General features: G+C 41.0%; 1 protein-coding gene across 3 annotated transcripts in view; it reads left to right on the forward strand.

Moving 5' to 3' along the window:
• CARS2 (cysteinyl-tRNA synthetase 2, mitochondrial) overlaps nucleotides 1-15,411 on the forward strand; it is a 35,298-nt gene that overhangs the window by 302 nt on the left and 19,585 nt on the right. For 2 of the 3 annotated variants that reach the window (XM_066313822.1, XM_066313821.1), the window contains exons 2-8: nucleotides 517-567; nucleotides 4,714-4,831; nucleotides 7,392-7,463; nucleotides 8,057-8,162; nucleotides 8,876-8,959; nucleotides 11,347-11,482; nucleotides 13,756-13,889. In XM_066313822.1, the coding sequence (XP_066169919.1) occupies nucleotides 517-567; nucleotides 4,714-4,831; nucleotides 7,392-7,463; nucleotides 8,057-8,162; nucleotides 8,876-8,959; nucleotides 11,347-11,482; nucleotides 13,756-13,889 (701 nt within the window). The remainder of the gene's footprint in view (nucleotides 1-516; nucleotides 568-4,713; nucleotides 4,832-7,391; nucleotides 7,464-8,056; nucleotides 8,163-8,875; nucleotides 8,960-11,346; nucleotides 11,483-13,755; nucleotides 13,890-15,411) is intronic. The other variant, XM_066313823.1, reaches the window with a different exon arrangement.

Consider the following 15,411-nt stretch of genomic DNA (forward strand, 5'->3'; position numbering starts at 1 on the left):
TGTCCGGGAACAGCGCCTGTGAAAGTTCTGGGCTCCAGTGCGCGAAAGACCGAGCTGCTGGAAAAGGTCTAGCGAAGGGTCACAAAGGTGATTAGGGGACCGGAGCGTCTCTCTTGCGAGGAGAGACTGCAGGAGCTGGGCCTGTTTAGTCTAGAGGAGAGAGGACTGAGAGGGGATCTCATCAATACATATAAATATCTCGAAGATGGGTGCCAGGAGGATAGTGCCAGGCTCCCTTTGGTATTGCCCCGCGACAAGATGAGAGGTCCCGGACATAAACTAAACCACAAGAAATTTCACCTCAGCATGGGAAAGAACTTCTGTATGTTGAGGGTGGCAGAGCACTGAACAGGCTTCCCAGGGGGCTTGTGGAGACTGGCTCTTCGGAGACACTCAAAACCCACCTGGACACATTCCTGTGTCACCTGCGGTAGGTGACCTTGCCTTGACAGGGGTTTGGGCTGGGTGGTTTTCCAAACTCTAACAATTCTGTCATTCTGTTTGCCCTCTCTGCAGGTACAGCTGCGGGCCGACGGTGTACGACCACGCACACCTTGGGCACGCCTGGTGAGTCTTGGATTGCAGCGTGGGGACATCCAGGCAGATAAACAGTGCTGGACATTCCCACACCAGTGGTGCCGGGGGGATCCAGGCAGATAAACAGTGCTGGACATCCCCAGGCTGCAGTGTGTGTCCAGGTGACAGAGCTGTGACTGGTGACACAAGGCTCAGCCCTTCACCTCCTGTGCTGTGCAAAGGGCAAAAGTCTGTTTGTTATGTATTTTTTCTTCTTGAGCTGGGGTAGAAAGGGGCTGTTGGTTCTGCTGCCTGGCTGAGGCAGGGACAGAGTGTATATATGTGTCTTGGGAAGAAGCATTAGAAATGTGTACAGTTTTTTGGGTAGGGTGAGTTGTTTCAGATCGTATCAGCATAATGTGACCACTCATGTGGAGGAATTGTGATTCTGGAGCAGAGTCTCTCACCTGTGTGAGAAGACAGTTCCACGTCAGGTTTAGTTCGGACACTGGGTTGGCACTGAGGAAAAGCCGTGCAGGGTTGGCTAATAGGAAGGGACTTCCAGGGTTTACCGATGAACACATCAGATCTTAAATCTCAGGAAGTCCAAGTAGCTTAAAGGCCTTTTTGCGTAGTAACACTGCAGTGGTTTACTATGTATAAAAATAAAAGAAAACCAATCCAGAACAGCACAGGTTTTTCTCTGTAGTTCTTTAAGATTGTTAGAATGTTAAGCTAGCTGCATTATAAGTAACTTTGAAAAAGTACTTTAAATATACCAGAGGTTGCTTCCACTTGTTTTAAAACACACCTGAGGAGTAGACTTGCAGGGTTTCTGTTGTTCCTGTGAAACTGAGGGGAGTTGCAGCAGCTCAAGCTGCTCTTAAGATTCTGTCTCTGTGTTCTTAGAAAGGAAGTTGTGTTGGGCTTTTTGGAAGAGCAGCAATTATTTATCAGATAATTACCATCTGTATGAAGGTCAGATATTGTGCATTTCAGTAACTGAATAATTCCCTTTCAGTGTAAGAGATTTCACAGCTTTGTGTCCTGTCTCAACTTCATTCAGAAACTTGTGTTGATTCTTGCTCATATTGAACTGAGCCATTGCAATAACTGCACAACTGCTGCTTTGTTCTGTAAAAAGGAAGACTTAAAATATCAGTTATGTAAAAGTACTGTTGTCAGTGCTAATGTTAATGCTACTGTACTGTTCTGTATATGTGGTGGTGTCTTTTTTCTCCTTGCTTTTATCAAGTCTCAGCAGAAAACTGTCCTAGCTTTTTACTGGTGACCTAAAAATCAAGAAAATGATATGTTGGACTTTTTGTTTGTACTTAGTATCTTTAAGGGAACTTTCTTGTTTGAAAGTCACGATAATTTGTGTATCCAAATCTACAGCTGTTGTGATACAAGCTCCATTACAGTTTACTGTGAAATAATTACAATTTAAATTCATCACTTGAAAGTAGCTGTGTAAAAGGTGATTGTAAATTTCTTGTCTTTATCTCTCAGTTGAGGTTCTCCATTGGGATAGGGCCTGTCTTCCCTGACATAGTGTAATAGGGAAGGGAATTGCAGAGGTGCTTAAGTCCTAAGTGGTATAGTTGATCTAGACCACAGTGTTTTATAGAGGTGGAGAATTTCACCATTTGGTCTTGCACCTGTCTGTGGCTTTTAAATGTCTGTTTTGTTCAGTAGTTCTCTTGCCCTCAGACTTTTTTGATTAGAAGGGAGTAGAAAGGCCTTGGTTACTCTTGCCTGTTTTTTTACCCATCTTTTCTTACTCATGTCTAAACTAGCAATTTCAAGCTTTCCCATTGTGGAGGTTTGCCATACATCTGCATTACAGGGTCTGACCTCTTCACTGCTGATTTAAGAAAGAATGGTTAGTGCTGAATATTGCATTTGGTGTATCATGCAGATACAACAGGTGTAATTCTCTCTTTTAGCACCTCTTTAGGCAACTTTCGTGTGTTGTTCCTGTTGCATGACAAGGTGTCTGCACTGAAGACCTTTTGCTCTCTTTTCTCATCAGTTAAACACTGTAGTGTGGGAGGAGTTGGCTGTTCCTTTCCAGTGTCTCTGGTCTTACACATTCAGTGTTGACATCGTGTTGCTCAGCTGATTTGTTCAGGATGGCTGAGCACTCTTGGGTCTGTTTATTTATTTATTTATTTATTTAAATGGTATATTTTTTCCCCAGTAGCTAGGTCCAACCATAGAACAGCTGGAATGTATGCTGCTGTTGGGGCTTAGGAGATGCACCGGGAAATCACACAAAGTCAGATGGAGTGGTGGCTGTTGCTGCTCTGTTGCTCCTGTTAAATACCGTTTTTTGTTTGCCTTGTCTCACCAGAATTCCCTTTTTTCCCCTCTGTCTCAGATTTGACTTGTGTTAACAAATGCAGCAGGTAATAAAGCAGAAATGGATCATCAAAATGAGTTTGAGATCCTTGAGGAGAATTTGGAAATAATGGCATTATTTTTCTCCTGTCTTCTTCCTGTTCCACAAGCAGTTCTTATTTCTCTAAATAATTTAACATTCTCTAGTATGTTGTACTTCCAGTCTTAAAAAAGGAGCTCTGTCTGCCTTCATATGACATCCAACACCCATTCTATATAGAGAAAAAAGTAAGACAGGCAAATAATACTATTTTTTCCCCAGTTCTGGATCTGACCTTGATTGTACTGGTTTGGCTTGCAGCCTGGGTGGCATCGAGGTTCCTGGCTGAATGCTTTGAAGTAAGAGTAAAACCAAGCAGGAGAGATTTCTCTTGTGTGTGCCCTGCCACCCCCTGATCTTGACTGTTTTGGCTTTTTTTTTTTTTTTTAAATCAGTCCTGAAGTGGTAAAGACCCTGCTTTCTGAGGTATCAGGAAATCTGCTCTGGTTCTTGCAGAGTTTCTTTCATTAATTCAACTGGAAGATGAGAGGAGAGGGAACGGTGTGAAATTTGTGCCTGCTCTGGGAACAGTGACTGCAGGGCTGTTAAATCTAATATCAAGCTTTTGATGCTGGCGTTGTTCCTCTGAACAAGATCCAAAGACCAATTTAATATTCTTACGGAATTGTGCCACCACATTAGATGAACCTTCCTCCCAGTGAGCTGCTATTCGTTAAAAACTATCTCCCTGGCAGCAAGGCTTTCAAAAAGTCTTTTTTCAGCATGGGCACAGCACAAATAACAACAAAAAATATTTCTCTTCTTCAAGATGATTTGTGTCCATAAATCAGTACCTTAGTGCTGCCTGGCACCTGCAGGGAAGGGGGCAAATCTATTTCTGGTAGGTGTTTACACTTCTTTGTTCTGACAGCCATGGGAGTTGCAGTTGGTGTGATGCTGTGGGTAAAGTGGGAGCCTGTAGGTCTGTGGACCTCCTTGCTGGCTTTGGAGAATACAGAGCCCAGAAAGGCTGAGAATTCTCATCATCTTGCAGGGCAGACCCAGAGTTTTTAGTCACCTTCTAGTATCCCACCTAGTAATAGGGTTTAATTCAGTCTGTTTTGAGAATTAGAAATGGAGAGTCTGTTAGCAGAAGGAGCTGCAACAGCCTTATACAGCTTGTATATTCATCAGTTTATCAGCATTAAATACTCTGCTTTGTGACAAAAGCCCTGAATAATTTTTAGAATAACTTTTGTTTTCAAGTATAAATAAAACAAAAAAACCTATAGAGCATCTACTCTTTGCACTCAGAAAAGATCTGTGGTGGTGTGTGAATGAAATACTTTATTTGTGGCTGCTATCTGTTGTTACTCAACCCTAAGAAAAGCTCATTTAAATCCTGCTTTGTTTCTCCCTGTTCTTTTGCTGCATGACTTTTGAAAACCCAGGATATACTAAACCCAGGGGATGTATTTCAAGAACTCTGTGTCTTATTTTGTCCTGTTTGCTTTGAAAGAGTCTCTCAGCTCATGTAGCTGGTGATGCCCTTTGAATAAAGAGATGCAACACAAGGAAACACTCAGAAAATTTGATGTAATGTGTCACTAATGCCAGAAGAGGGTAGGCCAGTTCAAGAGAAATTTGCTTGACTTTTGTGCAGTTAGCAACTGGTTTTGGAAAAACACCTTGTGCACTGAAGATCTTTTCATTGCTGATGTTAGAGTAATTAGGTTGTCACTGTGGTTGGTTTTTTTGTTTAAGCTTGTTCTTGCTACTGCACGTGCAAAAGCTCATGATTCTTTCTCTTCCAGTTCCTATGTTAGGTTTGATATAATTCGAAGGATCATGACAAATTTTTTTGGAATTGAAGTTCTCATGGTGATGGGGATCACAGACATAGATGACAAGATAATCAAAAGAGCCAATGAGGTAGGTGTGTGCTGCAGGCTTTGACTAACCCATCTGGTATTTTCTAAGCTGCTTATGTAGAAAAATTAACCTGGCTTTGGAGGTTCTTTCATTGAGTTATGTTTGTTTTAATTAATAGATAAGAAAGGTTGAAATTTCTGGTCCCCTGGTGTGGCTGTAGTGGGTCTGGGAGTGAGGAGGGCTGAGTGTAGAGAGCTGTGTGGGGGTGAATGGTTAGAGAGCTGTGTGATGGGGAGAGGCAGAGAGGAGGCTACCTTACAGCACTCACAGCTGGGAATCTCCTGTCCTCTGCCCCTGCCTGAGAGGCTAGCAGGGAACAAAATCCCTGCGGGAATCCTCAGCACAGTGAAATTATCCCAAAACTGAACAGCCAGAAGGGTTCTGAATGAGTTCTGGAGGAGGGCTGTGTGCTGTGATGATGAAAGACAATACGAACAGCACTGCCACGTGAGGCTGAGGGCAGTTCCTGGAAGGTGCCGAGCACCATCTAGCTGCAAAGTCAGCACCTTGGAAAGCTTTATCAGGCCTGAGTTTGTCACCTACAGGAAAGTTAACATTGTGTGTAGGGTAAGTCTTGATAAGACTGGGGCTGTAGGTGGTTCTCAGCTGAATTTTAATCTGACTTTTTATACCAAATGAGCTTGGTGAATGATTATTGCAATTATTTTTTTAGTTGTTTTTAAAACATTTTTTGAACTTTGAAGCACTAAGAGTGTATTCTGCATTTTATTCTGCATTTTGAGTCTTTTGTTTAATTTGATTTTAGAATCTATAACTCATGTCTTTGGGATCATAAGTGAATGTGTTGGATTGAATTGCAGTTGCAAGCTTTCAGATAGTTTCTTGGAGCCAGAGAATTTGACAGCTGTTCCTTTTACTTATCTTCAGGTAAACAGTTACTTTTGCAGTTAAATATAGACCCCTGCATTCAAATGAATACTAGCACACCACTCATTTAGAAATATGTCTGTTTCCATAGTCCATTTACTTGCAATTTTCTAATGCAGTAAACAATTCTAAAACAAACAACCTCCCTCCAAAACCCAGGCATTTTACATCTATGTTTGCATTTTAAATTTTTTCCTTATTGTCAGAACATCTTAGAGATTTTACATCTGAGGAGGAGGAAATGGTGTGTTGCTTTGCTACATTGTTTGGTTCTATGAAGTCATCTTTTCTTGACTTTTTTTTTTTGGTGACTTTTTGAAATGTTTGATCAGCCATTTTGTTTGAATGGCCAAAGCCTCTACCTCAGTAGCCTGCTTTTACTGTTGGAATGTGTGCACCTGAAGCATTACAGTGGCGGAATCAACATGCCTAAGCTTTATCCCCTAGTGGGGTTCATATGGGGGAAACCTGAAAGTTGGGTACTGGTTTATGATGAGCCTGCTCCATGCCATCGGTGGTCCTTTGAGAGAAAGATGAGTCTCTGTGTGTGTTGAACATCTATCTGGATGGGAGGAAATTCCATGTCTTCTTTCTTCAGGCACCTTTGTTTTTGTCTTGATCAAAGAAACAGCTGAGCTGTCTAGGGAGATGAATCCAGTCACTGGTCTGTAGGCAGAAGCATGTCTTTGGTTTTTTGGTGCTAAACATCATCCTCATGGCATTGCTGCATGAACATCTGGACTGTCTTCACCAGAACTGCTTTGTCCAGGGGTTTGAACAAACAGTGGTGCCCACCTGCTCTCTCAAATTTGGAACCCATAAAGATGCTTCAGTAATGAACTGGAAGTGATGAAATGTGATTTATGTTGTTAATGACTCAGTTACTTGCAAGGTGGAAAGACTGGCAGTAGTTTATTCTCAGAGATGATGTAAAAGCATGCATTTGAAACAGTTTGATACAATGTTGTTGCTTGCTAGGGCAGGTGTTGCTGTCAAATATTCTTTTCTGAATATTTGAGAAAAAGTATGTTACCATGTGCAAGTACCTTTCCTTTTGGATTGCATTTTCTTATACCCTCTGCAAGAGGAGCCTGTTCCTGTCTCATGAATGAGAAATGTAGAGGTGCTAGAGAAACACCAGACTTGGCAAAGCGTGAACTGACTTTCGATATTGAGATCTATGAGTACCCATGATCTACTGAAATAGCTCATTTTTCTTAATCACTGAAAATTAATATCTTGTCTCATCCTGCAAATCTCTGATCTGTCTTTCTGACATGTAGGTGGTATTGGTGTTTCCTGTCTGTAAGTTGAATGGTTTTTATGTCCCGTGTATGGTAGTATATTTTGTCACTGGAAATGAATGACCCTCTCAAGAGGAAAATAATAAGAGAGAGAAGGAGAGATTGTTATTTTAGTCTTTGGATTCTTTCTCTTAAAAGAGATACTTTAATATTTTGGAAATTGAGATGCATAAATGAAATACTACTTCTAAGTTATTTACAACTTACATTTCTTCCCTGTCAATGTTAGATTAATAAGCTTTTGTGACTCTTTACCTTGGGGGCTCTCTAAGTCTTCTACTTAGCTATTAGCTTTCTGAGAAAAGATTGCCATATTTTATATCATTACTCTGATTTATGATTTGCTAATCTGAGCCTCTTTTTTTCAGATGAATATATCGCCATTAACTCTTGCTCGTATTTATGAAGAAGACTTTAAACAAGATATGGCTGCCTTAAAGGTACAAATACTCAAGATTCTAAATTTAAGAGTATTTCTAAGCAATTGTTTTGGTAAAGAATCTGGTTTTGAGAGTTTGAACTGAAAAAATAAATTTGTTGCTTGGAAACTTAATGCTGATTTACTTTTTCATTGTTTTGGAAAGATTGCACACCTTTTGAGTAAGGAAATGTGGGGAGAGGCAGTTGTGAGCTTTGGAATGAACAAGTTAAATTTCTTTAGGAACAGTTTTTTTCCATGTTAACAGATGTTCAGAGATGTTGCATATTTACCATATTTACTGTAATGCAGAAATGGCCTGATTGAAAGCATAGGAAACACTAAATCCTCTTTAATTGATTTTGGGTGACTTTGCTTCTTGTCTCCCTGTCAGAAGCAGGGAGTGAACCACTGGGAAAAATTGGGGGGGGGGTTTGCCATCCCTCAAATATCTTTTCTCTGTGTGTATTATCTCAAATGCTGCTTCAAAATTTTTTATGATACTTCCAACTTTTTTTAAAAGATAAAATTGAGGAGAATGTTCTTTTTAGTTTGTTTTTTAGAGTGAAGGAACTCATTTGCAATGTGTTAATGAGATGTTACTCTTTCTTTAAGGTCCTTCCTCCTACGGTATACATGAGGGTGACTGACAATATTCCTCAAATAATTTCCTTTATAAAAACAATAATTTCCAGTGGACAAGCTTATGCAACCTCACGAGGTAAGAATTTGAGCAAGGTAACAACTCCTTGTTCAGAACATGTATAGGAAGTCACTCTTAGTAATCCTGTTTTGGAATCAGATGAGATATCCTGTGCCAGGCTTTCATTCTGTTGCTTAACAGGATGTGAGTGAATTGTTTGGGATGGCATGAGTGGGCAGAACAACTATTACTCAATTTCTAAGTTAAATGTAGCTCATTACTTAATATAATTGTTTATTGTAATAAACTGCTGTCTAAACTCCTTGGGGAAATCCTGGCCTGGTTTCTACAAAGAAGCTGGGAGAACCTCTGAAGAAGAGCTGTGTATCTCCTATGTGCTGTAAAAGATGTGTCTGCAAAGCAAAATGTGTGGTTTTCTTTTTAGCAGAGCTTGTGGTTGTAAAAGAATTCAAGTGCGTTGTAATTGGACTACGTGTAGCTTGAGCTGCAGTAGGGGAGGGGATTGCTGATTGTGCATGGGCAGGGAAGAACCTGGGAGATCTCCAGAATTCAGTTATGCTATGGGCAGAAAGAGCATGTGCCCAGAGGTTACTGAAAAGCTGGGTGACATGGAAATATCTGCTGCTACTTTTGCAGTATTTCTGAATTTCTAAATCAGAATTTCAAATAGGTGCGGAAGAGTAGTTTGCTTTGCTTTCAGGGAAGTGTTATCAAGTTCTCATCAATGTGCCCCGTCTTTGCTATACAACTAAACATTTCTTTTGTATTAGGCAATGTTTATTTTGATGTTAAATCCTGGGGAAAAAGATACGGAGTGTTAACTGCTATTAACCCTGATACCCAAGATGAAGCAGGTAAGTTCATGGCAATAGCTTGTTTGTGTTAATACGCTGTTTGAATGCATTTTGCATCTATGTGCAAACTTTAATTCAACAGTCTGAAACAGTCTTCTAACGCAATGTGTATAGCTGACTTTCTGGTTAATTAAGATTACAGAGCTTTTGTAGTTATTTTTTGAGGCACTCACTATTGCCAGTGCAGGAGGAAACTTAGTTTTTGTTTTTCCTTTCATCCTTCCCTCTATACCTTTGTTCTGGTACCTTAGAACAATTAAGATTCTTAAGCAGTTTTAATTAAATACTTGGTGGTGGCACATAGGAGTTTCACAGTGAGGTGGTGTCCTTGCTGTTGCACTAGTGAGGTACTCAAGGACAAACAGGAGAAAACCTCACATACTGTGTTATTGTCGGGGCAGTTGCACTGCTCTGAAGCTAACTGGATGAATTGCTTCCTTCCTTACTTGTCACTGAGCTAAGCAGCCTCTTTGTGTGAGGGTGAGCAATCTCTTCATAGGCTGTGCCAGAGCAGACCTATACTCTGGGCTGTGGGGATTTTACTGCAGTTCCTGCTTTGCAGGATTGCTGAACCTCTCTGTGGTTTCTGTAAGGATCTGATTGGGTCTCTGCATCAGAGCATTTGGTGCAGGTCTCCTGCATCCTTTTGCAAACTAAAGTTCAATATTTCACAATTAAAAAAGAAATCTGTTTGTAATTACTGAAAATGCCTTGGAGGCTGATGCTCAGGTGCAGACAGAACTTCTCACAGTTCTGCTCTGGAGTTGTTTCAGCATTACAGCTCACAGAGGGACTGTGTCTTGTCAACAGTTATTTAGAGGTAATTACTGACTGTGGAGAGCCAGCAGTCTCCTGGGCTGCACAGGGAGGAACATTGCCAGCAGGTCAGTGGAGGTGATCCTTCTCTGCTCAGCACTGGTGAGACATGCCTGGAGTGTCTGGTGCTGGGCTCCCCAGAGCAGCAGGGGTCTGGACATGGTGGAGAAAGGCCAGCAAAGGGCCACAAATATGAGGGAGGGTACTGGAGCATCTTTTCATATGAGGAAAAATGACAGAGCTTAGACCACTCAGCCTGGAGAGGAGAAGGCTCAGGGGAATGCTACCCATGTGTACTCACACTGATGGAGGGAATAGAGCAGATGGAGCCAGGCTTTTCTCAGTGGTGCTTGGTGGCAACAAGAGGCACCGATCACAACTTGAAATATGGGAAATTCCATTTAAAGCTAAGAAAAATACTTTTTACCCTGAGGACGGTTAACACAAACCCATGTTGCTCAGAGAGGCTGTGGCATCTTCATCCTTGGTGATAATCAAAGCCCAAGTGGACACCATCCTGGGCAGGCTGCTGTAGCCTGCCCCTGCTCTGAGCAGGGGGATGGATTACACTGTCCCTAGATGTGCCTTCCAGCCTCAGCTGTGATTATGTGTTTTACCTTGCTTCCCCTCTAGTCACAACTAAGTGTGTTCTTAAATCTAAAGATTCTGACATTTGTTTTGCTTAAAACTGAAAAGTTGAAGAGTGCTCTTTTGTAGCAGTATATGCAAAAAAGGGGAAAAGAGGGTTGCAGTCGGCAGGTAACTGATCAGTCAGTATCTAGTGGCAATCTAGTAAAAAAGCCCAGGTGAAGATTCAGTGGATAAAACTGGGGTTATATTTCTGTCTTAGTTCTTCGGAATTTTGAGTTGTATGATTCTAAATGTGAGGTCATGTATTTGTCAGAGAGAAAGTACAGAGTCCAGAACCCTTTCCTGTGTATTTGATTGGAGGTTAGGAGTCAGCAGAGATGAGCAGTCCTGCAGTATTGTGACAAAAACTACTGCATCCTTGGCAGTGTAGTGAGGGAAGGAGCAAAAAAGTTGAGAGGGGAAACCTTTGTAGAGAACTCATGGGTGAAAATGGTACTGAAAAATTGCTGATGTCCAAGAATAGTTTTGATTCCCTCTGTGTGCTTTGTTTTATAGAATCGAAACCACAAAGTACTTGTGTCCCAGGGAAAAAACTGTGGGGTGTTTGTTTGTTTGTGTGCTTTGGGTTTATTACCTTTTCTGTTGCACTGCAGTCAATTTGTCCTGGGGAAACTGGCTGATATTTAACTAAATGAATGAAAAATCGGGCAAACCAGGGAAGTATTAAAGGACTGATAGGATAGGATGTATTAAGGAATCTTGAATCCATCTTTGTAGCTTGTCAAAATCTGTTTCAATATTCCAATATTTCAATTTTCCCCTGTATAAGGGGGAAGAGAGGGAAGTTGTAGTGAAAAGAAGTTGATTGAAGGGGATTAAAATCAGAGTAGTTCACTAAACACACATTTCATCCTGCTTTCATTTGGTCATTTTTTTTTCTTTGAGACATATCCCATTAACAAATCACTTACTCTTGCCAGAATCAGTTGATTCTGATAAACGACATGGTAAAGATTTTGCCCTGTGGAAGGCTGCCAAACCTCAAGAGCTGTCTTGGAATTCTCCCTGGGGAAAAGGACGACCTGGATGGCACATTGAATGTTCCACAATATCAAGGTCAGATTTTTTGGATGTTGATAAATCTAACACTATTTTTTTTCAGTCACATTACAATGGTAGCAGCAGTATTGAAAATGTTTTCTAATCAGTAGATAGTACTGGTTTTAATGTGACCATTTTATGAACTTGGGATGTCACATGTGGCCCAGACAACCTCTGCTTCACCTTACTGTCTCTATGTTTTGGCACCTTCTCTTGAGTCAGACTTGGTGCTTAAAATGTGGCACACAGGATCACACAGTTGATAAGCAGTCTTTTAACTTGAACTAAATAACCAAAGGTTTGGTGAAAGTTATGGTACCTTTTTAATTTGCTTCCCTTCCACTTCTAGCAGTCTCCATCAGACCTAGTTCAGGATGTAGGTGTCAGGAGGACAGGGTGTGGGATTCCAGCTTGATCTATGAGATCTTGCGGGCCTTATCTTAACAGCAGCTGTGGATGTTCATGTTAATAATCAAAGTGTTATTCAGCTTTCTTGCTGAGTAGTGTTTTGCTTGCAGTTGGTTTGATGTAATTTGCTCTTAATTGAAAGTTTTATTTTCACCACAGGAGAAAAAGTCTTCTCTCCTGGAGGATTGATAGTGTACTTGGTTTTGCATTAGTCTCAAATCTTTTTTTGGAAGCTAATAACAAATAGTTTAGATCTGACCTTGTTTAGCTTAAATTTTCAGCTAAAGCTGAAAGGAGGTGGAACCAGCTGCTTTAGGTTTCTCTTTCATATGCTTTTCTGGTGCACTTGGTATTGTTAGTCATTTCTACCTGCTTGTGAAAAGTGTTTATAAGAGTGATTTTCTGTCTGTAAATAGTTTCAGCATGGTGAGGCAGCTCTTAAAGCAATCAAAGTGCACAGAATCATGCTGTGTTCGATGTGTTTGATGTACAACCCCTGACAGAAGTGTACAGATAAGAAATGCCAGTTACAACATGGCCTGTCTGCTAAAGCAGTGCTGTTTATAGCCTGCATTTCTTGCTGTAAAAATGTATTTTACTGAGGCTGGATGAGGCTCCTGCCATATAAATAAAACCTGATCCATGGTGAGCATAAGTGTAGTGATCTTGGGCTGTGAAAAACAGAGAGCTTACTTTGGTAAGTGACCGAAAACAATTTGCTGTCCCAGTCAGCTGTTGAAGGCCCGTTTTTAAGCAATACTTACTTAGCTGTCTGTTTTGCCAAGTATCTCAAAGCACTTTAACTAAGTTAGATTAATTAATTTTGAGAAGTCTGTGAATGAGGAGTCTCTGGTCTCTAGAGCAGCCCTGGAGGAGGAGTCTCCTGCTTTAACCTCCTCAGGTCTGATCTTCTCTCTGCATTTTCCCTTGTGGTGAGGTGGGCAGTTCCTCCCGTCCTTCTGCATTTAGCAGATCCATCTGTCATCTCTCTCCAGCTCTTTATGGTTTTGTTGCAGGGAACAGCAAGTGGCACAGGGGAAGGTGAGGGTCAGTCCTGGGAAGATTTGTGCTTTAGCTGGTTTTGAAGCACGAAGGAGCAGAGAAGGATGAACTTGGGGGATGTGACAGCCGTTCTTTCTTTCCTCCTCTCTTCTCTTCCTTGTCTTTTCCTCCTGTTCCCCAACAGCTTCTGCAAAGCCATCATGTGGCACAGTGTTAGCTGGGTGTTTTGTCTCAAAAAGGGACCAAAGTATTAATGTTTAGCCAGCTAGCAGGAGCACCTTGTCAAGGTGTCATATGGGAGGCCTGTGTGTTTGTAAGCCTTGCATTTTTCCCTGCTTGAGCACTCCTGGGTTTCTGAGCAGTCAAGGCTGACTCACATCCCTGTGAGGGTGTAAGTGTAATCTTTGTTTAACAGGTAGGCAAAATAAAACTGCTAACCTGCCCAGCTTGACCTGACTGCACACACTATTGTCTGAATTCTTACAGAATAAGTACAAGATAAGGAAGAGTGATACCAAATTTATAGAAATAAGTTGGTAGGTTTGCACATAAAGGCACCTGTCTGATACTGAAATTGTAGCAGAGCAAGGAAAGGAGACATCCTGCTTGCCCATCCTTTAAACTAAGGTAGAAAAATAATTGCTTCTACTGAGGAGAAGTAATTGTGATATGGACACTGTCCTGATACAGATACGGGTCCTGTCTATACAAGTTCTGCTGCAGGTTTGGTGTCCAAGGTATGTGTAAAGTCTTGTTTTAAAATGGCAGTTACTAATTTTTACCCTTAAATTATTGTTTCATCTTACCCTTTTCTGCATTTCTTTTTACAAAAAGCTTTTGTGGTGTTCTACTTACTGATCAGGAAAATATTGTTACAGTGCAGTGTTTGGAAAGCAGCTGGACATTCATACTGGTGGAATAGATCTTGCATTTCCTCATCATGAAAATGAAATTGCACAGTGTGAGGTGTATCATCAGTGTGAGCAATGGGGGAATTACTTTTTGCATTCTGGTAAGTAAAATACTGATCACTTGAGAGGCCTGTACAAATACAATAGTATGGGTTTCTTAAGTTTGGCATTTCATGCTGTGAAAATATGTTACACTGCCTGGCATTATGTAGAACTGCTCCTTGCTCCCTCTGCATAAAAGTGCTTCATTCAGTGAAGTTTGTTCTGTACAGTGCTTTGAACTACATCACTTGATGGCTCTAATGCTGTTCCCATTGATGGAAACCTTGACATTTGTTCTTCCTGTTGCAGTCGTGGTGGTTCTGGATGGACAGCTGAAGTCAATAGAAAGTCAGATTCAAGTCTGCAGCCTCTCTTTTGCTGATTAGTATTTTGGGCAGGATGTCTCTGAGAACTCTTGGAGCTACTTCTCTGTGTAGAAGAGCTGTGGTACACTCTGGGAATTACATGAGCTTTCATTTTTATATATTTGTACTGTATGGGATGAACATTGAATTCTAATTTCAGTTCCCAGTGTAGAGCCTGTTGTAAATCAATAGCAGTTGTCCAGAGGCTGGTGCATCCTCCAGGGTGTGCTTTGTTCCCAAGGCACTGTGGAATCCTTTGCACTTCCACTGAGATGCAGTGTTACTGCCAAGTGGAGCCTTCTGTTGACAAACCAGTGAATCTGGCTTTTCAAACTTGGAACTGAAACTGTAGGGGAAATATTTTTTGATATCAGCTAAATAAAGAGAAGTCAATTGGAAAAAAAAAAGGGAGAACTTAATTCCAAGGGCAATTTGTACACTGAGGTTCTCTAGGAGCTGACAGATTACATTCATTAAGTCAAAAAATCTTGCTGGAGGATGATGGTGTGAATTATTTAGGGCAAATGAATCAGCTTCAGAAACAATTTATTCTGCTAACAGACTTCAGAATTTTAGAAGCTCAGAATTGGAAGAGCAATCCCCATTAGAGGAAGAAAATCCCTGCACTGGGGATAAATCTTATAAGGACTTTATTTTTAGACTACTTGTACTCTGGGAAGAGTGCCAAAGTGAAGTTATGAAAATCCTTGTATTTTGTGTTCTTGAATGAAATCATTCTAAGTACTGAAATTCTTGGAAGAGGAATATTAATTCAAATTCAGATGTTACCAGTACCTTTTTAGGAATACGGAGCCTGACTATTTTAAACTTGTCTGCCTGAAGTTAAGTAAGTCCGTATTTAGGCACCTTTGCAAAAGAGAAAAAGTAATCTTACCCAGGCTCTTCTCCTTCTCCCAGGAGAATTTTGGCTGTGGGTGTTACTTAAGTCACAAGAGCTGCAGGTGTCCACCTGTGTCTGACAGCCTAAATATGCTTATTGATTGTCTCAGGTGTAACCATGCACTGGTGAAAGTGGCCTCACTTGGTAGTAGACAGGACAGACAGTGAAAGCAAGGTTTTTTATCATGGGTAGCTACTGTAGCTGCTTCTGCATCCATAGATTCTTTGATTCATTCCTACTCTCCATAGAGTATGTTGTGCAAAACTAAATTTCGAGGTGTCAGGGTAGGACTGGAGGTAGTCTTCTTATGGTGAG

The sequence above is a fragment of the Sylvia atricapilla genome, chromosome 2 (assembly GCF_009819655.1).
Source record: "Sylvia atricapilla isolate bSylAtr1 chromosome 2, bSylAtr1.pri, whole genome shotgun sequence".
NCBI lineage: Eukaryota > Metazoa > Chordata > Aves > Passeriformes > Sylviidae > Sylvia > Sylvia atricapilla.